This window comes from Acartia tonsa, chromosome 3, assembly GCF_053477335.1.
Source record: "Acartia tonsa isolate MP-2025a chromosome 3, ASM5347733v1, whole genome shotgun sequence".
NCBI lineage: Eukaryota > Metazoa > Arthropoda > Copepoda > Calanoida > Acartiidae > Acartia > Acartia tonsa.
In genome coordinates this window covers 22,937,037-22,964,412 of record NC_137262.1, presented here as the reverse complement: position 1 = coordinate 22,964,412, position 27,376 = coordinate 22,937,037, and the positions used below count along the sequence as shown (strand labels likewise).

At 33.7% G+C, this 27,376-nt stretch overlaps 1 protein-coding gene across 12 annotated transcripts in view; it reads right to left on the bottom strand.

Annotated features, from left to right (window-relative positions):
• Positions 1–27,376, bottom strand: part of Cadps (calcium-dependent secretion activator 1) — a 73,501-nt gene that overhangs the window by 1,672 nt on the left and 44,453 nt on the right. For 7 of the 12 annotated variants that reach the window (XM_080153186.1, XM_080153180.1, XM_080153188.1 and 4 more), the window contains 17 exons: positions 27,124–27,200; positions 25,846–25,925; positions 25,160–25,215; positions 24,870–24,955; positions 23,752–23,814; positions 23,452–23,544; positions 22,980–23,095; positions 22,560–22,609; positions 22,124–22,156; positions 20,798–20,888; positions 11,374–11,441; positions 10,859–10,987; positions 10,349–10,453; positions 8,334–8,399; positions 6,650–6,720; positions 5,601–6,065; positions 2,680–2,767 (listed from right to left, as the gene is read on the bottom strand). In XM_080153186.1, the coding sequence (XP_080009312.1) occupies positions 2,680–2,767; positions 5,601–6,065; positions 6,650–6,720; positions 8,334–8,399; positions 10,349–10,453; positions 10,859–10,987; positions 11,374–11,441; positions 20,798–20,888; positions 22,124–22,156; positions 22,560–22,609; positions 22,980–23,095; positions 23,452–23,544; positions 23,752–23,814; positions 24,870–24,955; positions 25,160–25,215; positions 25,846–25,925; positions 27,124–27,200 (1,737 nt within the window). Of the gene's footprint in view, positions 1–2,679; positions 2,768–5,600; positions 6,066–6,649; positions 6,721–8,333; positions 8,400–9,081; positions 9,325–9,555; positions 9,597–9,836; positions 9,906–10,348; positions 10,454–10,858; positions 10,988–11,373; positions 11,442–20,797; positions 20,889–22,123; positions 22,157–22,559; positions 22,610–22,979; positions 23,096–23,451; positions 23,545–23,751; positions 23,815–24,869; positions 24,956–25,159; positions 25,216–25,845; positions 25,926–27,123; positions 27,201–27,376 lie in introns of those variants that run through there. The other 5 variants (XM_080153183.1, XM_080153192.1, XM_080153189.1 and 2 more) reach the window with 4 other exon arrangements.

The following is a 27,376-nucleotide window of genomic DNA, read 5'->3' as shown; positions in this document are numbered from 1 at the left end:
CGTGCGCTGCTAAATATGTGCATAATATATACTAACAGCCATTTGGCCGCCTGCAGCCAAAAAAGTATATGATTTTTTTTGACATAAAGAAATCTTCCAAAGTTTTTACTCACCGGTGTCCTGGATAGGAAACAGGTTTTTTTGAGTTACGTATGATAAGACCTATATTTCTATGACTGGGCGTGTATGACAGTTCAGCACATAACTTTCATTAAATCACAGCTGATCATTTTTGTGGATTTTTTTGAAAATTACTTTTTTACCCAAATTTCCAAAGTTTTTCCCTAAAAAGATCACAATATTCTCACATTTCCAGCTTAATTATTCTAAATTTTTGCAAAAAAAAAGTATAATAGATGACAGCTTTAACAAGATAAATAACTTTGATTGACTATTCTAAGACTATGTTCCTCTGAGTTTCCACCAAAGAAGTTTAAACAAATCAGAATCAGCAATGATTTTTTACAATGTTTTCATTGTTGTATTGACAAGTAAATCACTTCTAGATACCAAGCATATGGAGGACTGGTAAAATTATTTCATTACTGAAACTAGGGAAACCTGACAATCAGGGTTCCAGCTACTGTCCTGTCTCACTGTCCCTACCTGAATGATGCTGTTAAACTTGCAGACCAACAACATGGCTTTCACACAAGCAGGTTCACCACTGCCTTACAGTGTATTAAAACCTTAATCAACAACAGCCTAAACAATAAGAAACCAGTTTTCAAAACAGTGCCAGTTGCCATTTATCTTTCAAAGGCTTTTGACACTGTAAACTATGAACCTCTACTGCATGATATTAATGCACTACACTTGAATGAGTGCATTAAATGTTTTTGTGTGAATACCTAAGAGATAGACAACAATTTGATGTTATCAGATATCTAGATCTGCATACAAATCTGCCAAACAGGCTGCCCTACAAGGAGAGGTCCTATACTCTGTACTATTCAATCTGTAAATTTCATCATTACCAACACCTCACTCTAACCTACATCTAGCTTCCTGTGCTATGTCAAGAACATAAAAGCTTACTTAGCAGTTCTTGATGATTGGTTAAAAGGTCAAAACCTGTTCATTTATTCAGCCAAATCATCTGCAATAGTCTTTACCACCTTTATTAATGAAGCAGGCACTGAAGTCATTGTAAAGGTCAATGTTAAGCCAGTACCATTGGTTCTTAGGTGTTACATGTGACAATCTTTTCTACATCAACCATCTTGTTAAGGAGCCTAGAAACAAACTAAACTCTGAAAACAAAATGCTTGAAGCTCTCTCCAGCAGAGGGAAAAAAAAGTAAGTAAATACATACAAAGCAGTTTGCCAGTCCCTGATAATCTACTGCAGTCCCATATTCAGTAATGCCAGCTGGGACAGTCTCAAGCTTGCCAGAAATGCTGTTCTGAGAATAGCTATCTACTGTCACGTCATGACTATCATTGAAAAACTGCATGCAAAGACCAAGATTAAGCCAGTGAAAGATTATTAACAGATGCTAAGCAAGGACCTTTCTCCTTTCAACAAAAACACTAAATCACCTCTACATGACAAATCTGGTCCCACCAACCCCTAAACACCAGGTGGAAAACTCTGTAGTATCACTTAAAGGCAGAGAAAACAACAGGATTTCCCAACTAGATCTGTCTAAGAAGACCTACCAATCCAGCCTTAAGGAGATACACACAGAAACTGTCAGAAATACCAACAGAAACCAAAATGACAATAAAGTTCTAAACATACTAGCCCCAGCCATCAGAAAACATGAAAACTCATTACCCAGAACAGCTAAATCCACCCTGGCCCAATACTTTCAGGTTACAATGAATACCTTGAAGGCCAGAGTAAACAAGAACCAGGCGCAGTTTGTCTGACACTGGCAAGAGTTCCACACAACCACCTCCATTTCAACTGCAACCACAACCCATCAACACCCAGAGACCTTTGAAAGCAGCCAGATTCCTGAACTGACTGTTTCCAATGATGATGAGCAGGAACAAAAAACAACAGAGGAACTAATTAGACACCAAGTCAGTCAGGAATCAATATTGAGCAGGATAACTTGTCTATATTACAAGGAAAACTTTATACAGAATCATGATTCTGAAACATGTTAGTTTAAACTTCATTGGTGAAACCTCAGAGGGACATCTTATTACAACTATGAACTATGCTATAACAATTCATGAGGCATGCATGAGGGACATGAAAAGTGAGTATTTTTTGTGTTGACTACCAAAACAAACTTAAGTTTTGTTTAACTGTCTAGACATTAATTCAAAGAACAACTTCAAATAACTCTTACCCAACTTCTAGACTACAAAACTTAGATTAGTCAATTGATTCTGAAAGATCTTGTTATTGATGATAACAGAATCTTTGGTTCAGCTGTCATCTATTATACTTTTAAAAATTAAATTTAGAATAACTAAGCTGCAAATGTGAGAACATTGTGATTTTTTGGGGGAAAACTATGAAAATTTGGGTAAAAAAGTAATTTTCAAAAAAAATCCACAAAAATGATCAGCTGTGATTTAATGAAAGTCATGTGCTGAACTGTCATACATGCCAGGTCATAGAAATATAGGTCTTGTCATACGTAACTAAAAAAAAACCTGTTTCCTATCCAGGACACCAGTGTACTGTGTCAATTTATGTTGTTGATTTTCTAAAATTTACCTTGTCTACATTACCACCAGCAAGAGCATCTTTAACTGCACCAGCAGCAGCCATTGGATTCTTTACATCATCTACTCCATCCATATCACTAAAATTATATTCATCAGTTTCATTCTTACAATGGATATGAAGGCAATAATTTTAGTGGTTACTAAACATGTCATAGTTGAAGACCACTTTAAATATTCAAGCAAATAATCTTAAAATTGTAGATAATGTTACACGTTAAAAACATTGATGAAATTGACTAAAAATGTTTGCATAAACGAAGCACCAATACCCCATTTCCCTTCGTTTCTAATCCGAAGCGGCCAAAAACTTTATAAATATCAACCTTAAAAACAAGTTTCAGGAAGGGATTGGATGTATTAACGCTCCAGCTGGAAAATTTTAGTTTGTCTATTCAAAAATGAATGGCTTTTTCTGTATTAATTTTTCAATACAAACTAAGAAATATCTTTGTCTTTATGAAAACTACGAAGATACTGAAAGTAAAAAATAAATATTCTCTACAGTAAACATATCAATCTAAAAAAAGTACTAAAAATTAAATTAACAAAATATTTGTGTTCTATAGGCATCTAAAATTCAAAATATTTTGAAGTATGGAAAATTCTTTAAATATAATTTTCATATATATCGTTGTAATAAACATGAAAACACAATTCTACCTGAATTTATTTTAGTTAAACAAAATACCAGGGAAAGATTAATGGAAGTTAAATTGTACTTCTCTAAATTAAAAGGACAAAGTTTTGTCTTCAGGAAGCTTGTAGGCGAAAGACAATTTTCGGGTATAGTCCTTTCCACGACATCTCTCCATAAGGAGCGTTTCTTCGTATTTTTCACAGTAGCTTTTCTCCTATTTCTAGCCCCTGCGGGGGGCTCTAACCCTGCGTGGCCAATTACCTAACCGTGTGGGGCAATCACCTAACACAATATAACCTAACCTAACCTAAAATAACCTATAAAAAGCCATTTTAAAAATACGAAGAATCGCTCCTTATGGAGGGATGTCGTGGAAAGGACTATACCCCAATTTTCTTCCATTTCAAAAGCCCTTACTATATAAGTTAGTTTATTTTACCTATAATTTTTCTAAAATGTATATCTATATATTTGTAATATCTAAATATTGATAGAGACAGACTAGAAATATGTTTATGGCATCTATCTTAGTTAACAAAAAATACATTAGAATTTAAGCATTAAATAAACAAATAATAAATATAAACTTTTTAGGATATTAAGACGTAGCGATGTTACTATAAAGTATAAATACTCGAAAAAATAATTAAACTAAAATTAAGATTTAAATACGATTTAATCAATTAAAAAAAATATTCGTCCTTTTGCCTAGAATGATTTTAAAACTACATGCTAATCTTTTATGAATAATTTTATTTATGATTTATTTACGAGCATAAAACAAAGTTTTTTTCTCACTTTCTTTCTTGAAAATGGTTGTTTGTTAGTAAAAAAAAGGTTTCCGGTTCGATAAGTCGACTACCGACACCACAACAATTTCTAATATTCTTGAGGATTGCTTTTATTTTAGATTAGGTTAGGAAATGTTTAGGAGAGCCCTAAAAGGTTAGAGCTCTAATACAAGGGCTGAAACATTTCTTTTTTAAAAATCAATAAGTAGCCAGGGTCTTTTTGTTGGTCTATTTATCAAACCTTGGCATTATGTAAAAAAAAATGGAGAACACAATATTATATTTTTCATACTTTTAAGTTGAGAAACTTTGATTTATGCATCTCGCAGGGATGTATATAGTAAAATTATAAACATTGACATTAGGTTAGATTTAAAGTTTAGTTAGTAATTTTATTTTTAATAATTTGATGTTAAAATGAGGATTATTACTTCTTCATGTTTAAGAATGTGTTTAAGGTTTCATATTTGTCTCATTAAGTGTATATTTAATAGAGAAAAAAGGTAAAATCCAGTCTCATTTGATAATTTTACCTTAAAATCGTTTCTATACGATATTAGAAATTATGAAAATTAAATAAAACCAAGCAAATAAAAATTTGAATTATAAATTGGTTTTAGTTTAGATAGCTCTTATTTCTATAAAGCATTAGATATGATTAAAACTAAGATATGCTCAATTTCAACAGTAAAAAAAAATCTGAAAAATAATTTTTTTTCTTAGTAGCGAAGCTTCTCTATGTGTGATCATATTTTTTCTTCATCATTTTGTAATACTGCGCTCTATTCGGTAATTACTCCCGCTTTGATCTAATTGTTTCATCTTGTTTTTTACATGTTCTCAATGTATATTACTCTTGGGAAAGAGGGTAAATTGGGCTGTTAATGACACTAGTACCGAAAGTGTTATAATCACGTTTTTTATTAGTTGACTTAAAATATTTGGGTACTTCTATTTAGTTTGGATTGGTTGGTTGATTAACTTCGGAATTCAAACTTTTCAACCAATAATTTAAACCAACACAAAAGTTGTAACTTTGTTTATTATCATTTGGAATAATAATTTATCCTTACTTGTCTTATCCCCTATTACTCTTATCATTTTAAACAGTGCAGCTACTTTTAGACGTGATCATCCCTGCCTTACTATAATTGGGTGAAATTGAGCATAATTATTTAATATAATGTTTAATAAAGTCCTGATATATGTATAATTATAAACTAAATACTGTCTTTGTGTTAAAAAATTATTAACTATCATGCAATAAATATAGAAGATATTAAACTATTTAGTTCTAATAAGAATATAATAATAATAATATAGCATAGTCCTAATATAGCAAGAAATAAAATTAAATAAACTGTAGGAAGATAAAGACTGGCTGATTCCACTTTGCTTTGTCTCTACTTGGAAGTGGATCCTGCCATCTTCAACTATCATCCATTATTAACAGAACTGGCGCATTCATGTGTTTAACCTAACCTCATATCAGCTCCTTCTCCGTTGCCCTCCGGTTGCGGCGGCTGCTTGCCCTTGGGTCCTCCGGGCGGCGGCGCTTGTTTTCCTTTTACACTGCCCTGGGCGGGTTTTCCCTTAACTGGACGCTTGGGCCGTTCATCTTCGGAATCGGATTCTGTATCAGATGACTCGTCCTTGTTTGCGGGGGCGCCTTTGGATTGTTGATGTTGTGGCGGCCCGGGACGACTCTGCTGACGCTGTTGCGGAGGGCGTGCGGCAGCATTCGGTCCTCTCATGCCAGGCACTATTGGCGGTCCCTTGGGTGGGCCACTGCTCGGCGGTCCACCCTTGGACGGGGTTGCCTGTTTGTTGTCGCCGTTCTGGTCCTCCTTCCTGTTCTCCTCCTTGCGGCGCTTGTTGTTCATGACCACCTTCTTGCGACGCTCATCATCGCTGTCTTCCTCTCTCTCCTTACCGCCAGGACCACCGCTAGAGTGAGCAAGGAGGGCAAAGTCAGTAATTAGTAAAATTCAAATAGATAAAAATATGTTTGTCCTCCTACTTAGACTTGAAATTGTCAGTTTAAGACAAAAAGCTTCAAGATAAAAATAATATCTCCATGTATATTAAACAAAAAAAGACTATTGGTTGCAATAAAATTGACAGATTTTTGGAAATAAGAGGCCATCAAAAATTTTCTTGCCCAACAGACCATTATAAGAGGCTTATAGAATAGCTGTGCTACAAATATAGAACCTAAAAATGTTGACATTTTTTACAGATTTTCAAAGGGAATTTAGATGTTGTAAAAAGGGTACAAATAACAATTATTCTTACAATAATCAAAACAGATATCAACAAAAAGTACAATGTGCAGTAATTTTTCTTTTCTTAAAATATATTCATTGCTTTGATTTCTTTAAAATTTAAGTTATATGTACATAGGTTGAATGTTAAGACATCAAATATGGCCCTTCAAATATGTGAATAAAAAACTCCCTATCATTATAAGAGGCACAATAACCCTATTTATGAACTTTTAAAGCATTCATAATGTTATTTTGGTTACTTACCCATTTTCATTTGCCTCAGCATTTGTTAGAGCACAAGTTGCCTCTTCTGTTGCCATACGCTGCTCAATGGCCTAAAATTAAATTGTAACAATGTGATTGTACCCAAAACATTTCTGTTGCAAAATAAATATATTAATGGATGTATTTTACTTGGATCTTACACCATATTTTCATCTTCAATAAAGTGAACTCTGTAGCGGTGCGGGCTAAATATTACCGTATGTCCATTAAAACATGGTGATCTTTTACTTTTTTACAACAATTTTTACAATCCTATTACACGGGGAGTAAGGGAGGGGACAATGAATCGAATATTCAATTTTTAGGAGTCTCAGACTTTGGGGACTGGCTTAAAGGGAACATGCAAGAATTTAGCAGTTTCTAACCAATCTTGGGGACCAATTATGAATGACGTCACGCAAAATCATGCATAATCTCGCGGCAAACTAGCGCGTCAACAAAAAGATAAACAATAACAAGCAGACAGAATATTTTGATTTTGAAAATTATTTTGTAAATTGAATCATTACATTTTTTATATCTAATTCTTGTTTAATGTTAATTCATTCCGATTAGTGCGTTGTAGAAAGAAATTATATTAAGATTATTAGTTATTATGAGCAAAGCCTTCCTATTATTAGGTCCCACACATTTGTACGTCCGTAACGGTTAGCTCTTTTCGTTACTTTAGACATGTTAGATGTTTCTTATTGATTTAATGTAAAGGCAAAAGTTTTTTGTCTTTAGCTTAATATTTCTGTAATTAATGATCCGATTAATTTCAAAATTTTAGGGAAAATTCACGAAGTCCTGAGTTGTTCAAGGTTTGTTTATCATTAAAATCTCAAGATGGTGTTATTTTATTTTTCTGTCCTGGATGCTAGGAGCGCAGCTACCAGTTATCCTAAGATATGTTACTTAAACCTTAAGATCTTTAAAATTAAGATGTACTTATGTTCTCAACTATTTTATTTATGTAGTATAAAATTTTGACGCAAGGTATCTCATTTTTATTTCGTTAAATGAAATAACTTGAGTTAAAAGTTCTGTAGGAAGGTAATTGTTTTAGTAAGTTTTGTAATATAAATATTTAAAGGCTTTTTCATGTCTAAGCTTTTTAATAAATACAATAAAAAAAATTTGGGTAAAAGATGTTGTAAAAGTAAAATTTTAACTTTCCTTAATTTTCCGAAGTAACAATTATGGAAATTATTTGTAAACATGGGTTTTGATCTCTAGAATCAAAGGCTTGTAGTAAAGCATCAGTTTAAGGATGGTGCATTTCGAATTAAAAACAATTCAAAAAGTCAAAAATTTCCACTAAAGGTTGCTATATTGCAAATACTTGTTTTATCTGGAAATATCTGGGTTTTCAACCTTAAAGGGTCACAACTAAAAAATTGAATTAACTGCCCATTGTCCCCTCCCTTACTCCCTGCCTATTACAATAGTACAATATTAAAAGCGAAGCAAGTTATAAAAGTGTTAAAAATTTTGAGTAAAACCTTAAACAGTATTCTGTATTCATTGATTTTGCAACACATTTATATTTTAAGCTTACAAAATAATATTCTGCTTATTAAGTTCCAACACTCTACAAGAGTTAATGTATCGTTTTTCTTACTTTAAGATTTTAAAGCTTCGCTTTCATGCATTTCTTCAGTCTTGTTTGTATGAATTTTACCTGATATTGGCCACACTGCAACTTTTCAACTTCTAGGCCTTGCAACTCGTACTCTGTGTACAATTTCTAATAATATAATACACATCAACAATTTATAATAAACAATTAGAATATAATAGTCTCTAATTTTGTAAGAAAACATCTAAAGCAAGCAAAATAAAACTTAAAAACATTTAACATCTAATAAATTTTAGACTTAAAGATAAAAAGCAAGCTAAAATAATACTAAAATGTAAAATTAACTTTAAAAAAAATAATAATTGAATACCTGTTCTATGACGCTATAACTACAATACAACATCTAAATTATCTACAAATTGATAATAAACATACATGCAAAATTAAATAAATATTGCTTATTTATTGTTATTTAAAAAAAGGATATTTGTAACTACTAAAGATCTTTCTGGAATATTTATACAGTGTGAAGAAAATTATCCACAGAACTTGTGAAGTAGATTTACATTAAAAAGTACATCTTAAGAGACAACTGTACTTAATTAATTTGAACTTCATTAAGTTTTAAGTTTACTAAGTATTAAGAACAAGATAGACATTTAATTTAAAGATAAACAACATCAAAAGATCTTTTATAATCTCTCCCTAATTAATCATTACACTTTAATTACATAAAGTAGATATAAAACAACTTTATTTAATAATATTTTCAAACTTCCTCAATTAAATAAGCATTAACAACTGTCAAATTATATATTTATGATAAAATATATAAACCTTCAATTAAATAAATAGATTTTAAAAAAGTAAGGTGGAGCCTTCGTTTTCAAAGGCGGTTAATGCTCCAACTCAACTTCACTGTTAAAAAGAATCAGATCTAAATAGATTAGTAAAGCTGTTTCTTGTATTGGAACTGTTTTGATCTCTGTCTTGTTGAGATGGTTCTATCATGCTTTGCACAGTTAGTAACTGCTTTCTTTCATCCTGGTGGCTTAAAGTCTGGCTTTTGGATGAATTTGAATCTTTCCCCTTTAAATTTAATCCAAAAGTTAGAAATTCCAATTTTAGAGACTGATTGACAAAAATATGTTCTTGATAATGTATTAAACTGTTATGGCTCTTTCCTTAAAAAACGAGTGTCTTACTTGAAACAAAATTTAATTCCTTTTTAAAAATATTTATTCGTTGTTGAAAACTTAAGAATGGAATTTTGTATAGAATCTTAATTATTGTTTCTAAAAAAAAATTTGGATCACATCCCTTTTTGCATTTTGTTTGATATTCCGTGGTTACCCTCTCACTCACCTACATTATACTTTTTTGATACATGGTTAATTACATTTTTAATAGAAAAATAAATAGCGCAAAAAAGAAATATTCTCAAAGGATATATCCATATACAAAAAAAAGTCTTTTTGCATGAATAGACCATCCCGGACACTAGAAGAGAATGTTAGCATTTAAAATATTTAATTCTCAATTATAAAATAAAATCTTATGAAAATTGTAGAGCTTAAAATTATCTAAGATTTATTATTTTCTTACCCCTAGATAAAGATTTGTAAGAATAGTTTCTCTGGGCACTCCACACTTCTCGTGGAAATATCTAACATGCTTCACAAAAACAAAATCATTTATTAAATTCTTACAAAATCCTTGGCAGAATATTTTGAGATAAGTGTATTCTATTTTGATACTTTGTTTAAAATAACAAAAATAATAAAAAATATCTAAAAATGTTTGAAAATAAGAATAGAAAAACAATCATGCAAGCAAACTAAATACATTCAAAGCTAAAGATTTATACATTTAACATTTATTTTCGTCTTGTGTTTCTCTCTTAAAATACATGCAAAAAAATACTGGAATTTATACTATAGACCGGTACCAAAATTTTGATTTTTAACACACTATTTTATCCATTATTTCAAATTTTTGACCCCTTTGACCTTTGAAACTTTGAAGAAATGAATTGCATAACTTTTTAACATCATTAGTTTGACGCGAATTTGGTCAATTTTCGACACTTATACTTACATCCATTGTGTGATTATTACCTTTACAATATGGGCAAGACATGTGCATTGGAAAGGATGTAAAGATCTGTCCAGTCTCTCTGTTAACCATTTACTTAACATCTCAACTTGGTCCAGATACCATTTCTAAAAACAAATATAATCTTAATTCTTTACCTAATCCGGGAGTTAACTTATAAAAGGAATATTAGAATCAGCATATCATTATCATATTAATGCTATTTGGCAGTTAGGTAATGGCTTATGCCGATGTAAGTAAATTATCTCTCATGACGGCATTTCAATATTCGATAAGCAAAAAAGCTAAAAGAAAATCTTATTAACAATCAATTGCTTTAATAAAGTCTAGCTACCAATAATTAGAAAATATGCATATTAATTTTGAATAGCATAAAAGATATTTATCAAGTTTTTTGTTGAAATTATGATAAATATCTTACCAGTATTTTTTACTCATTTATCTGACAATATTATTTTTTTCAATTTCAGAATAATTATAATGATTTTTTAAAAACATGAATTTTTCTCTACCTCCATAACATTTAGAACCCACAGATCATCTGCGATTCTCTTTGTAATAGAGTCCATATTTCTTCTAACAAAAGAGATATAATTCTTCCCTAGATCTGTCCCTGTGCCTGACACGTTGATGTTCTTTTTCTAAAATAATAATAATTAATGACTCTTAGTTCTGAGTGCTCAAAAATTTTTAAAACAGAAAATGGGCCATAGGGTAGCCGCACCATCAGTTTATTTTTGTAAATGTAAAGAAGGAATTATTAAAAATAATTCATGCTGCGGGGTTATTCTTTAGCTTTAGTTTCTCTGATTCTAATTTTTAATAAACCATCTCAAACTTTTCTCCCATCCCATTTAATTTAATTATTTTAAAATATTGAGACTACCATGAAGCTATCAGACTAAGTCACAATAGAATAACGAAAAAGTGACTGAAAAATTTTGGGTAATAGTTATGAAGTATATTTTATAATTAAGTTTTTAAATTATCAGACAATTCATATTTAAACAAAAAATATGTCACTTACCACTGAAGTAATAAATGATCCAAACATGTTTCCCTCATCATATTGTTTTAATTTGGACAGTGTCTTATCTAAACAAACACATTACTCATTAAATTCATTTCTAGTATATATATCATATAATTGTTACTTAAGGTTGTGTTGGAATGATTTTCTTGTATTCCCTGGCAAGTTCGAACCCATTAATTCCCTTTTCCTTATACCAGAGAATGAGTGTGTTACGCGGCATTCCTAACTATCTCCGCGCTTCGCTTGTAAACAAACAAAGGCGCGCACATTTTTTCCTTGTTGATTCCCATGTGAAGAGCTACGTGAATAAAAATAATGTATTGGATGGATATACATGCGCTCTAATCCGTGGAAGATCTCAAATAAGCCTTCCTGCTTAGTTTGACATCATAATGTGGTAAGAATTTATCTTAATTCTTAATAATAAGTGTAGTATGGTATATTTTTACGAAGAAATTTAAAACATTAATTTTTCAACAAATAGACCATTTAACTGCTAACTTTTGACATACGAATATTTTCCTTAATTTTATTGATCATTTGAATCTAAAATTATCAATTTCTGATGCTATTTAATATGTTTCGTGCCAATTTAAAGTTTTTTAGAAATTTTATATTTTTAATTAAATTGAAATCACGCAACCTCGATATACAAAAATAATAAACCATTAATACTATGTAATTAATTTTTATATTTTTGTTTTAGATTCACCGTTTTCATGGTAATAAATACACATTTGTAAACATTCACATGTTGGTCATTCGGAGGGCTTGGAGATTAAGATTTCGTGTACGGCAAGGCATGCGTACCGAAACAATGAAAACGAGACAGAACAGATGCGGCTAAGAAAATATCTGTGAAGTTTTGTGAATGTGTTGGTTGTGATACCTTACCACACACTATTATAATCGTAATCAGTACAGTTAATTATTGTGACAATCATGGGTCCTAAAAAGAATAAAGGCGCTCAACTGGGACTACGGCTGCGCCCAGCAGTCGAGGCCCTAACCAGTGAACTAAATAAAGTGATGAAGTTGGTCAGTGAATCTTCAGAGCTTGATGTTAGACATTTCACTAAGGAGTCAATCCTTGTCCATGACAAGTTCGAGACATTCGATAGCATTATGGTCGGTTTTAGCAAGCTTGGTGTGAGAATCCAAGAGCTTGAGGAGTTTTCATGTGTGACATTTATTCTAATATAATTACTGTGCAAAAGGATTATAACGCTCTGAAAGATGCTCTAGATGCTATGGAGGAGCTCAGTGACATTCAAAGTGTTGTTGATTTAGTTGGTGATAATTTGCCTGACCATAAGGCTGAACTATATGATCGTTGCATAAAGATTGTGAAAGTTATTAAAGGGTCATACTTTCCCTTACCAGAACCAATTATAAACACTTTGTCTGCTTTGATGAAACGGCTGGCCGAGGTTAAGCTTGAACCTGTGAAGCCGCCTACAACGACGGCGGGTGCTTCGACAGCATCGCCATTTGTGTCGCCGTTTGGCACACCACAGTTCGGCACCGGTTCTATGTTCACGCCAGGATATATGAATCGTGTCGACGAACGTCTTCTTCCAAGCTTTGACGGCTCAGAGTCAGCCTACGTAAGTTTCAAGGACAATTTTAAAAAGCTTACCGTAGGACAGGACCCGTCATATTTACAGTTATTGTTGAGCAGTGAAAAGGTCTGCAAAAATAAAGAGTTGAGACTTCAGTTAATTCAGATTCAATCACATGAATCTCAATGGGCTTACCTCGACGCACGTTTTAAGTCCAAAACACGTCAGATGCTCTGCCTTTTCAACCAATGGGAGAAGAAGCCTAAACCGTCGGACTCCAACCAGATTGTGACAGTCTTAGCAGAGTTTGGTGGTGCAGTTAGCCAGCTCGAGCAGCTGACTAAGGATGATGATGATGAGAAAGTCACCACAAGCCAGTGGTTGACCATTATTCTTTTGGAAATGTTATCCAAAAAGTTGCCACGTGATTTCCAGGACAAGCTCAACCTGGCGTTGGGCTCGATGGATACCCCAAATATTCCTAAGCTGTTGAAGATTATAGAGGAGCAGCGTGGCGCCATTTTGATGAGGTGTTCAATCGATGTAGACACCCCCTCCAAGAAGAAAGGTAATCCTGCGGCCGCAGCTACAGCCGTTGGTAAACCTGGGTCTCCAGCTAAGACCAAGAAGAAACAGCCTTGCCCGTCGGAAGGTTGTAACTCTGATCACCTGTTGTTTAAGTGCTCCAAGTTTAGGGATATGTCTGTTCCTGAACGCAAAGTCTTCATCAAGAAGATAGGCGCCTGTTTGCTCTGCTTACAAAAAGGGCATCGGGTGGCCGATTGTCCCAGAGCCGATAAGCTTGGCAGCTGTACCATTGACAGTTGCAACCAGCCTCATAATTCATTATTACATGAATCAGTTGCTAGTGGACAAGTTGCGGCAGTGTATGAATCACAATTGTTTAGCAAGAACAATTTTATGCTGATGTTGCAGCAGGTCCCGGCGTTGGCGGCTGACAAACGTCAAGTCACCGTCAATGCCATGTGGGACAGTGGAGCAAATTTGACGTTGATTTCTAGAAGTATTGCCAAGAAGTTAGAGTTGCCATCAACTGGTCGCACAGCTACTATTTCTCTGGCAGATGGAAAGAGCCAGGCATGTCCTACAGTCAAGATTTGTTTGGTTGACCGCAACCGGAATTCACATATTCTGGAGGCGGCGGTAGTGCCCAGCATTGGTACTGAAGAAGGGTTGCGTTCTATTGATCCTACAGCCGCCGCCGACATTTTCAACATGAAGCCTGATAATTTTTCTATGGTCGACGGCAAGATTGATGTTTTAATCGGCCATTTAACACCAGCTATGTTCCCGTGTGCAGATAAAATGGTTGGTGACTCTAGACTGTACAGAAGCTTATTTGGTACAGGCTATTTAGTTGTGTCTGCAGATGGCAGGACTGTTGCTAATCCTGTCGCCTGTAAAGCTGTGAAGTTGGAGGTCAGCAAGATGGAGTTCCTGAGTACTGAGAGTTTGGGAATACAGCCGCCATCAATGTGCAGCGGTTGTAAGAACTGCCGTCATTGCGCCGCCATAGCCGCCGGGCAGTCCGCCTTGGATGTGCGTAAGCGGCAGCTGATTGAAGAAGGTCTGACATTAGATCTTGAAAACCATATTTGGACGGCCTCATATCCCTACAAGCAGCCGCCAAGTGTGTTATTTGACAATTCAGAGCAGGCCTATAAGATCTGCTTACGTGACCGGCAGAGAATGATTAAAAAAGGTGAATACAGCACTTTCTGCCAAGTGTTTCAAGAAGCTGTGTCTCGTGGAGTATATCAGAAAGCTTCGCCAGAAGACCTAGCTTATACTAAGCCCGTGTATTATTCGAGCCTAGTCTGCGCATATAAAGAGTCTATTTCCACGCCGTTGAGGATATGCGCTAATTCTAGCCTCTGCTGCAAGGGGCTAAGCCTCAATAGTATTATGATGGATGGCCCAGTTCCATTATATACTCTGATGCACAATCTTATCCGGTTCAGAAGTTATAAGTGTGCATTCGTGGCTGATATTCAGAAGTTCTATAATTCATTATTAGCTACCTATGAAGATTCTCAGCTGAAACGTGTTTTTTTCGCTGATACAGTTGATGGAGAGCCAGAGGTCTACCTTACCAAAACCATCAACTTTGGTGAGGCCTTGGCTGGAGATATGGCCGTGACCGCCCTCAGACTCACTGGTCGTATTTTTGGTGGACGTTCCCAGCAGGATGTTCAAGATGTTAATGGATCTGAGAAGATTAGAGGTTGTGACGTTGTAGCCCAGCAGGATGTGTGGAGAGATGTTCAGCAACCACTCAGTTCTGAATTTATTTTGTATCAAGATCCTCCATCGGTCAAATTGGAGACTTGTACTTACGTGGATGACTGTTTGAGCGGTCATAACAGCAAACCTGAAGCTGTCCAGCTGGTCCAAGAGCTGGAAGATATGATTGCACCTGGCAATTTCAAGTTTAAATCTGTTGTTTATTCTGGAGATGATGTTGACAGTGTAAAAGTTCTGGGCCTTGTATGGGACCCTAAACAGGATAAGTTGTTCCTACCTGTCAGAGCCAACCACGGCGAGAAGATTAAGGGTAGAAAGTTACTAGAGGATCTGGACCTGGAGGATCTCTGGAGAAGTCTACCTGAGTTGATAACTAAACGTGAAGTTTGGAGAATTGTGCAACAACTTTATGACCCAATGGGTCTAGCAGCGCCATTGCTGCTTAAATCCAAGCTTTGTCTGCGCTCAGTTTGCATACATGGATGTAACTGGGATGATGTTATACCTGGAGAGTTGAGGTCGGAGCTCGTGTCCAGCCTCCAGGACCGTTCGGCACTTGGAAATGTGTCGTTCAGACGTTCGATGGTTCCTGATAAGCCGTTGGGGCTTCCAATGCTTGTTGGTTTCTGCGATGCATCTAACCAGGCCTATGCAGCCATCACCTACCTGAGATGGCCAGTTCCTGGAGGATATGATGTAGTTTTGTGTTGCGCCAAGTCACGTGTCGCACCAGTAAAGATTGAGTCTATTCCAAGGTTAGAAATGCTCAGTTGTCTAATTTTGGCAAGGCTTGTGGATACTGTTGCCAGAGCTCTACCTTTCAACATTTCTGGCAAGGTGTTTTTTAGTGATAGCAGCTGCGCCCTAGCTCAGCTATCCAGTGACAGTGTTATGTTAAATGTTTTTAACAGTCATCGTGTTTCCGAGATACAACAGTTGACGAGCCCTGAAGATTGGAGATGGGTTCCAACCCAGCACAACATCGCCGACCTGGCGACGCGTGGTTTGTGCACGATTGAGGATGTACAACCTGGATCTACATCCATTCCCGAGAGCGAGCTAAATCCCAAGATGGCGAAGCTCAAGGTAATGTTCACACAGGTAGTGGACAATGATTTTTGGAGGTCTCTGGCAAGAAGGACCTACAGGCAAGCAAGGAGGACTGTGGCCGCAGTTCTTAAGGCTGCCAACTGCTTTAAAACGCTGCTTGTCAAGAAACGTGGCGTTGCAATAATTGAGGATGGTGTTAGCAACAATGATAGTTCTAAGCATTATGAGAACTATACTTTCACAAATACATACATGGATTCTGTTTGTGACCTGTTTTTGACTTCCTTCAACCAAGAGAAGGAGATGACCATGGACGCCGAGGGGAAATTCGACTCCCTTCAACCGTATCATCACAAGGTCCAGGTTTGTTGGCCCATTGTGGGTCATGATGGATGTTATCCTCTTAGGACATTTACAATATTGAAAATGTCCGGGAGAGGAGATGAGGCTCTTGAGGCCGCTGCTGGAGGCCCCAGGAAGATTATGAAGGACAGCCCAGGTGTTGTCTTGCTCAGCCGCCACAACAGGCTGGCGCGGCTCATCCTTCAACAGTCCCACGATGAATTGGGGCATGGAGGCCATCGTAAGACGTTGGCGCAAAGCCGCAGGTATGCATGGATCACACATGGCCGCATGGAGGCTATGAAAGTGGTCAAGAGTTGTGCTGCATGTTCCATTGAATATGCCAAGCGTTCGAGTCCCGCAATTGCTAATATTCTGCCAGATCGTGTCGAGCCCTCTGTGCCCTTCAAGGAGGTGCATATGGACCTTGCGGGGCCGATCGAAGTTACGAAGCCTGGTGTTGGCACCAGGAGTTCCAAGACCAAGTACAAAGTTTGGTTGTTGATTGTGGCCTGTAGATTTACACAGGCTGTGTTTGTTGATGTGTTGACTGATTATTCAACTGAAGCCGTGCTGGTCGGCTTGAGAAAACTTCAGGCGTTTTACAATATGCCTAGAAGGGTTACCACAGACAGAGGCACCAATATGGCCGGTGCCAAGCGAATTATGGATGAACTTTTGAAGGATACCCGAATGCATTTTGAATGGCATCTGGTGCCCACCGCAGCACACTCGTTCGTGGGTACTGTGGAGAGGCAGGTTGGGCTGGTCAAGCGTGTGTTGAACAAGAAGTTGGCTGGTGCTACTGTAACCTTCAATGATTTATTGGTGTTGTGTGCTGAGACTGCAAGAGTCTTGAATTCTAAGCCATTGACCTATGCCACCCAAGGAGATGACGTCAATTGCTGGAGAATAATTTCACCTGCTGATCTGTTAGGCGGCAGGACCAACGATGCAATCTGCACCTTTGAGACAGGTTGTAAAGAGCCCATCACCAGGAGGCTGGAGAACTTGGAGGAGTTGACCCGTCAGTTCCATCAGGTGTACAAGGAGCAGCTCATGCCTGAGCTACTCAAGTCCGTCAAGTGGCGCAGCAACAAGGTGCTGCTCGAGCCGGGAGACGTGGTGCTGATCGACGATAGCACAAATTTGATGAAGAAGTTCAGATTGGGGCGTGTGGAAGAAGTGCGCCCAGGTGGGAGGACCGTGGTTTGCAAGTTCAAATTATCAGATGACGCAGCCGCCACGAGTAACGAGACTTCCGCAAGACGTCTGCTCAAGATCAATCTACCCAAAGTTTAGTATAAGTATCGTTCTTGTTTAACTTTGAATTTTATTTTTACGGTAGATTTATCAGATATTTTTTTCGAAAGACAAAAAACGCAAATTTTGACTCAATTTCGTTTAAACTTTCAAATCGACGCAAGATTTTTTCATTTGAAATGCAAACTTAAGTTATTTATACGTTTACGCAAGTTTTTTCAATGATTTAAGTCTTTCCGGGACCAGGGATTTTTTCGCGGAAATTTTCCTAGGTACCTACGCAAATACGAACATTTTTATTCTTGTTTAATTGAAATTCGATATGATAAAAAGTAACACAATGGGATTTTTACATCATACAAATATTTCTTTAAGATTTATTATAATCACATAGATAATTTAATATTACATATATTAAAATTATTTCTATTTACCTTTTAACCGATGTACCTAAAGAAAAATGCAGATTTTTTTCGTCTTGAATTAAGTAGATTCTTTGAGTTCGAAGATTTAAGCTTAATAAGACCGCTCTATAGTGTATCTTAGCTCTGTTACCTCGGCCAGACATACTACAGAACGGCAAAACTAAAGCATAAAATAATTTTATTTTGATTGCTTTGATTGATGATTCTAAAGTTTCTTGAATTATTCATGATTCTTTTAATTTTTGATTTGATTTAAACATCACTAATTATGTTTATTTTCAGTTGATGGAGCCCTGCGCCAGAAATCTTGTCGGAAATTATGCAGTATCAAAAAATTGTGATGGAAAGACATAACGTCCGTCAGGATAGCTGGAACATGGCATTATTAATATTTTAAAGATTGGTTAGTTTGTATCTTGAGGGGTTCATTCTAACTGAGGCCCCAAATTGCCTTAATTTTGACTGTATGAATATGTACAAGTTGCTTTCTTCTTAAAACAGAGAGAAATTGCAAACTCAGCATTTAGAGAAGTTCTTTTCTTATAATTAAGCTTTGTTTTACTTTGGTAAATTAATTTGCATATTTCAATTGCAATTTTATTTTACGCAATTTTGATTCACGAAGATTTAAAATTATGAAATTTTAATTTTCCGATGTTTGATGATTTTACAGTCATATTTTATTTAGATTTAAGTATCTATTTTATTAAACATGTTAGATTTAAGGATTTACCTATCTTATCTAAGAATGTCTAGATGTAAGCCCGAGTATTTTTCCGCTGGAGAAAATGCTTAATTTTGAGAAGTTTTTTATGAAAATTTTACTTTTCTTTTTTTTTTAGCAAAAAGATTTAGTAGAAAAAATGTCATTATTTAATCTTTCTTTCTTTTGATTAAAAGTTTGAGTTGATTATTTAATTATTGATGCGATTTTTAATATAAAAATCATTTGCCTATTATTATGTAGGTACCTAATCAAAGTTTAGGTACTATTGATTATTAATTCATGTATTCGCAATTACATGGTCTGTAATTCTAACTTTAATTGAGATTATGAGGCCATGATATAATGAGATGTGTGAGTGGTAAATGTGCATTTCATGAATGTTGAATGCTTTTCCCATTCCTTATTCCTATCCTTATGTGGTAGTGGAGTCGGTTTGAGTTATTGTGGTGTTCGTAAGTTACCATAATTAATTTTAGGCCTGATGGCCATGCCATTTTAAACTCTTGTAATTTATGCGTTATGAGATTGTGATTTGTGGACACTGTCTGCACGCATGATGCTAAGATGAGTTATTGTGTTCGATTCCCAGTGACTAGACGGGTGTGTGTTGGAATGATTTTCTTGTATTCCCTGGCAAGTTCGAACCCATTAATTCCCTTTTCCTTATACCAGAGAATGAGTGTGTTACGCGGCATTCCTAACTATCTCCGCGCTTCGCTTGTAAACAAACAAAGGCGCGCACATTTTTTCCTTGTTGATTCCCATGTGAAGAGCTACATGAATAAAAATAATGTATTGGATGGATATACATGCGCTCTAATCCGTGGAAGATCTCAAATAAGCCTTCCTGCTTAGTTTGACATCATAATGTGGTAAGAATTTATCTTAATTCTTAATAATAAGTGTAGTATGGTATATTTTTACGAAGAAATTTAAAACATTAATTTTTCAACAAATAGACCATTTAACTGCTAACTTTTGACATACGAATATTTTCCTTAATTTTATTGATCATTTGAATCTAAAATTATCAATTTCTGATGCTATTTAATATGTTTCGTGCCAATTTAAAGTTTTTTAGAAATTTTATATTTTTAATTAAATTGAAATCACGCAACCTCGATATACAAAAATAATAAACCATTAATACTATGTAATTAATTTTTATATTTTTGTTTTAGATTCACCGTTTTCATGGTAATAAATACACATTTGTAAACATTCACATGTTGGTCATTCGGAGGGCTTGGAGATTAAGATTTCGTGTACGGCAAGGCATGCGTACCGAAACAGAGGTGAAATCGAAAACCAAATTTATTATTTTAGATTTAAAAAGGAGACAGGAAAAAAAATGTTTGGAAGGGGGTCGAGGGGATACCCTTCCTCAAAATAGTTATAACACTTCCCAGAACTAGCTACCCAGCAAAGGAAGTCAGCGGTTAGTGAAATCCTTTGGTACAGACAGACAAAAAGACAAAAATCCTGTAATTTTTATTATAAGGATTTAATATTGCAATTTAAAAATCAATTCCAATACGGTAGTAAAGTATGATGTAGAGAAATAAGTTTGTCCTAATAACCGTTTCTTACAGTCTTATCAACAGCTTTTCATAGTGCCTATGAAAATACTGGCCTACCATTTCATCAATTAAAATGTATACTGGCCTGCCATTGGTAATTTATTCTGTGTATTGGCCTATCCATGGTCATTTGTATTGTATTTTTATAGGTACTAAAAAGAGCTGCTCTGATCAACTTGAGATTTTATTATTATAATTTTTTACCTAGAACAGAAACAAGCTTGGCCGCCAGCTGAATTCTCATATTTGCTGAAGTTCTCTCAATCAAATCATCGATTTTAATGTGGTACTTGTGCTGAAATAAATTAATTAGATAAAGATAATGTGAAATAAATATTTCATATCTATTATTTTGTTAGTGAATCATAAAAATGACCCTATCATCTCAGATAAATTTAATTATAATTTAGCTAGGTTAGTCCAAATGAAAAAGATATGAGATCGAATTTTATCACATAAAGATTTATTTGCCTTAGAGTTTTGAGACTTTTATTTTAATAAACAATATGTCATATTGCATTGTTTAAGAAAATTTACTAAAAATATATGTTTTTATGAGAAGGATTTTGTGGTTCACTTTTAAAATACAAGATTTTTACTAAAAAATGGATTTAGGATCATAAAAAAAAAATAATGTGAGATATATATAAAAAAAACTAACTACTTTCTAATTTTAAAAGAAGCTTTATATTTCTTTTTTTATACTTTTTTCTACTATGATTATTATAAAATGAAGTCAAATTATCATTTTTAAGCTAAATTTCAGTCAGTTTTATCATAAAAATCTTGTACGCATGCGTCACTCGCTCATGCCGTATAAAGCAAAAATTTACTAAAAATTGATTAAGAACCAAATAAAAACTCATTTCTAATTCTATATTTTCTGTCTGGACTATAAGTTCGATTATTTAGTATAGAATTTTGATTTATTATAAATAGCTGTCATGTTCTGGTAAAGTACAAAAGTGTCCATTGATAAAAAAATCCATTAAATTTCATTAAATTTCAAATAGTATTTCTAAATAAATGATTAAGCCAAAACCATCGTCAAATTTTTACCAACTCCAAGCAAAAAATCTATAAATGTTAACTACTCTACTTAGCGAGTACAAAAACAATATTTCTTTACTTACAATGTAAATTAAAAAGCTTAACATGTTTTGACGGAGAAAATTGTTTAATACTATATTCAAAGATTTGAAAAGTTTTAGAAAAAGATTAATGTTTTTTATGTTTTGATATTAACCTAGGAAATTTAAATTTTTAATTTACAGTGTATATAAAATGAGCTTGAAAATTTGGATCAAGTCTTCAACATACCACCAAATTTTACTTTTTACACCTTGTATCTTTTTTTCCTTTATCCTACCTAAGATAAGTTGTCACCCTGACCTAACCTAACAAAATACAAAAAATAAGCTAAATCTATGATAAGAATTGAATAAAATTTGTAGACATGCAATAAACTTGATCCTAAAACTATAATAAAATAAAATTCTAAGAAAGTGTAGAGAGATATGCTATGACAACCTTTTTTTGCTTGTCAGCTGGGTTCTGCTTATCCTGAAATTTTAGTAAACTTTCAGCAAACAAATATTCTAACAGATTAAATATTTCAAAACACCACAAACAGTAAAAGGGAAACATTTAATTCTTATATTCATATTTTTTCAATTAAAAAGTAGGCCATCTAACATTATTTGCATGGTTTTTAAAATGTTTGCATGATATCTTTTTTGGTCCGGTGAAATTCATGGTAAAATGTTACTGGTGACGATTGCTTAAATATTGGTGACTCCAGGATTATTTCTTGTTTTGCTAGATCCAGGAACCTTGTAATAATCCCAGGAAGCAATATCACCAGAAACATTTCACCATGATCTGCACCTGGTCCTGATCCTATATTTCATCAAATTACAATTAACATAAATAAAGGGGATTCTTTGTATAAACAATGAATACTTACAATGTCAACCCCGTCCACAGCACACAGCTTCAAAGATTGATTCTTCGCATCTAAATAACAATTTCTGTTAAATATTAAAATAAAAATACATTTTTTCATGTCGTGTTGCAAATTATAAGTTTTTATTTGATTTTTTTTTGTGTAAAGAATCTAGATCATTTCCAGAACACTATTTCAAAGCTAAATTTCATATAACATAACATGATTAAAATTATATAATATTTTATCTTGCACTTATAGCACTCAATAAAAGTTTTTTTTATGTATCACGACTGTTTCTATCGAACTCATAATCTCTTTATTTGTTTCTGACTTCTGTTTAAACAAGAATTATAAAAACAAACGTTGCATTACATAGCCTAGTACATTTTTTGGGATATGGCAAATTTTAGAGTAGCTACGCTACTGGAGAGCCCTTACCAAGGACAACATTAACCATAGCACAAATTTCTGATGGGAGGTCGTAATCAGTTGGGTTGAAGGTGGGATTCAACAAGTTTCCTTTGCGCAACTGATTCTCAAACGAGCTGTAGGTCCTACAAAAATATCATAATGGGAAACAAAAATTATTTTATTTTCATACAAATAAGAAAACTTATTTCTATGCGTTATAGGTAATATATTTAAATCAATTCTACATAAATAACATTAAAGAAGTTTAAATGTTTTAGATTCAGTAAAAAACAATAAACCAATTTCGTTATGTTACTCAGACAGAGTGAAGGACGTTCGTTTAACCATAAATTTATAAAAACATTGCCACAAATATGAATTATATTTAACGAACAAAAATTCACTGAGTTGATGATTATTGCTTTATATTAATCAATTCAACTTTGAAGATTTTAAAGTATTTACGTATATTAAGGTTTGGTTAATTCTGTAGGGTTACCTTTGAATACAAGAATCTATCATATCACAGGCCATCATTTTAAGTCTCTGGTTTAGATGATTTCCAAAGTCTGGATCCGGCCAATGCAAATCCCTAAATAGCAATCAATAGATAATAAACAAAATACACATATTTTATTAAAAGATTTTTTCAAATTTATGATTATTAGAGTTTTAAATACATTTACCTACTCATTGGATACAGATGTCTGTATCTAATAATAAGCTTTATTTTAAGAACTACCTTACTTTTAATTAAAACTTGTAAAAATAAAATAAATAATGTTTTTAATTGTCTAACCTGATGAAAGACTGCAAGGCATCCAATTTCCAGAACAAATCTTCTGAGGTAGCACACCCATTCCTAAATAAACAAAATTAATTAAGTGACTCTTTTAATCATTGGTTAAACCAAAATGAATATAAAACCAATAGGTATTTTTTTCGCGATGATCAATTAGTCATTAGGAAATTTGCAATAAATGAGATAATTTCAAGGTAGCTTTGTCTTGGGTAGAAGCAATCTTTCTAAATCTAAGAAGTCCCTAAGAAAATGCAGTCATATTAATGATGACATATCCCAGAAATTTTTTATTGTATACCAACTTGTAAGTTATCCCTTGTCAATATTTGTGTATATTATTTGCTACACCACTTCTACAAATTGTGTTTTCTAGAGATGAGATGGGATGAGATAAGATAAGGTTTATTGAAATTCTCTCAACATTCTTTCCCAGTAATAAACTTTACATTTACCAGATACTACTTTTCTCACTGAGGGCTGGATAATCACATGGTTGCAAATATAGACAGATCAAGGAAAAGGAGAGAGGTTGAGAGAGATGGAGAAAGATGTGACAATTTTCAACAGTTTACAGAATTAGAATTCTATTTGAATAATGCTTTAATTTTATAGTAATTTAAAATGAAGGAAAAGAGAGAGCTAGGAAGATTGAGAAAGATGTGACAATTTTTAACAATTTATAGAATTATAATTCCATATGAATAAAGCTGTTTAATATTTACAGTAATTTAGAAATTGTCAAAAAAAAAATGATTTTCTAAAATTATTCTTAAATCTGCTTAACTAGGAAACTTTTAGAGAACGGGAAATACCACGAGATCCGATATTGGTATTTCTCTGAACCAAATCTTTCTATGAAATGCATGATTATACCAACAAATGATCTGCAGACAACAAACCCTTTGACTGAACACTTTTGTCTGAAAGAGTTCTAACTCTTACATGGTAATAAGTTGCTCCTGTTTTGTGCCAAGACAATAGCTCTACTCTAACTATTTATGTTGCGCACTTGACATAGCAGCAGAAAACGTCTTTAGTTGTGATGCGCTGTTAGGCCGAAATTCGAACCCATCACCTTCCCGAAAATAGCTAATTCACTAGGTAAAATATTTTACCCTTTAATCTCCCATTTTTCTCTTTCAAATCCTTTGTGTATTGATTGGCCTATACTGGACTCCATAAGGTCTACATATCTCACAACCTAAAATTTTACATACATTAAGATAATTATTCTTAAAATATAATTTCTAAATATTGTCCTAGAATATAATAGTAGTTAGTTAATTTTACATTATTATTTAGTCTAGGAAGTCATAAATGTAATTTAGAGATAAAAAAGCACAGAAAAAAATGTTTTGATTCTTATGGAGAAAATTGCTTTTATTAGAAAATATCTTTTGTTGACCTGAGGTGCAAATGTTTCTCTGAGATGTTGGTGGAATTTTCCATTCTTCAGGTTGTCTAAAATATTATAGCATTTTTAGACACCATGGAAACTGTCCCAATTTTGTATAACTTTTGCGGAACATGTTCCAGTTACGTCATATTTTTCTTTCCCGAAAAAGAGAAGGGGGATAGAAAAAAAAGGGAAGGGGGGAAGAAAAAAGAGATGGGAGAAAAGGGGGTTTTCCCCATCTCTTTTGAAGAGATTTTCTTCCCCCCTTCCCTTTTTCGGGAAAGAAAAATATGACGTAACTGGAACATGTTCCGCAAAAGTTATACAAAATTGGGACAGTTTCCATGGTGTCGGATTTTTATATTAATTAGAAATCTATGATTTTAAAAGTTAAAAACGTACATCCTATTATACAAAGCAGAAAGTTTTCACTAGCTACTAAACTGATTGTGTTTTTCTTTTTGGGGGAATCTTAACATAGATCCAAGGATGGTTTTAGGCTATTTTAATATTAGATTTTGCCTTTAAGATGGTTTTAGGCTACGTCATTTTTTTACCCCTTGCAATGCTATGGGTACAGCCACTAGTAACTAGAATATCCAAACCTGCTTATTATGGATAGTATATATATTTTAAACAAAAAAGCTTGGATGTTAAAAAGAACTATTTAATGAAATTTCTAAAAATGATCTTACCATCTGTTCGTAGATAATCATTGAGAACTTGGAATAAAGGAAAGGAATCCCAGGTATCCAGTGGTTGTATACTCAGTACACTAGATAGATAGATAGATATATAGTCCCAGGTATCCAGTGGTTGAATACTCAGCACACTAGATAGATAGATAGATAGTCTCAGGTATCCAGTGGTTGTATACTCAGTACACTAGATAGATAGATATATAGTCCCAGGTATCCAGTGCAGTGGTTGAATACTCAGCACACTAGATAGATAGATATATAGTCTCAGGTATACAGTGGTTGTATACTCAGTACACTAGATAGATAGATATATAGTCCCAGGTATCCAGTGGTTGAATACTCAGCACACTAGATAGATAGATATATAGTCTCAGGTATACAGTAGTTGTATACTCACTCAGTACACTAGATAGATAGATATATAGTCCCAGGTATCCAGTGGTTGTGTACTCAGTACACTAGATAGATAGATAGATATTGTATAGTCCTAGGTATCCAGTGGTTGTATAATCAGTACACTAGATAGATAGATAGATATTGTATAGTCCTAGGTATCCAGGTAGGTATAGATAGATAAATTAGGAGTGCTAAAAATATTTTCTTAGAATTAGACAAGGATGACAACATCCATAAGTAGAGAAGCACATAATTTATTGATAATTAATGACAGATCATATTCATACAGACTGACTTACGGACCAAGTGAGAAATAAAGTATATGCTCAATGGTCAACAGTTATGTTTATGTACAACACTGGAAATCATCGGTATTGGGAATCTTTATGAATAGCAGCCGAAAATTTACCTTTCTCCACAATAATTTTTTTTAAACAGACGGATATTTATAATTAGAGCGCTGCTGCGCTACTGAAAAGTAATTATATTTCTTTTGTAGTTTTAGTTGATTTAATAAGAAAATACGTAAGTGAGTAGGTGCTTAAGATATTAAATATTTCTTTATCTCTTATGTTATTAAAATTATTGCACAAGTTTCATAACAATCCAATTCAAGTAAGTTTCTTTAATGTTAAATTAAGTTATTTATGTAAATCATCTCTGATGAAATTGTTCTATTGAATTGAAACGAAGTATAGTATAATGACTTTGACTTCTACGTGTAGCAACATTATAATTAATATCTAAATATTTAGAAGGGTAGATTATTTGCAATCAAATATTACCTTCAGTATATCTAAGAATAAAAAAAATAATCATATGATTAATGACCCCAATGACATAATATCATTTTTGATAAAATATTAATAAACTTACCTATCCATATCCACAGCAAATAGTGACCAGAATATTTCTGAATGTTCAACCAGCAGATCACTAAACCAGGCAAAAGCCTGCAAACAAAAAATCTTAATTAATTCAACTATGTTTTTTTAAATATTTAAATCAATTTAAGAAAGAATGTTTTGTAGATTTTAACAAATTAGTCTTATTTAAAAAGAATACAAAATACTCTTTCTTAAATAAAATCTATTATCTAATGGGTAGCTTACCTACTTTTGTGTAAAGG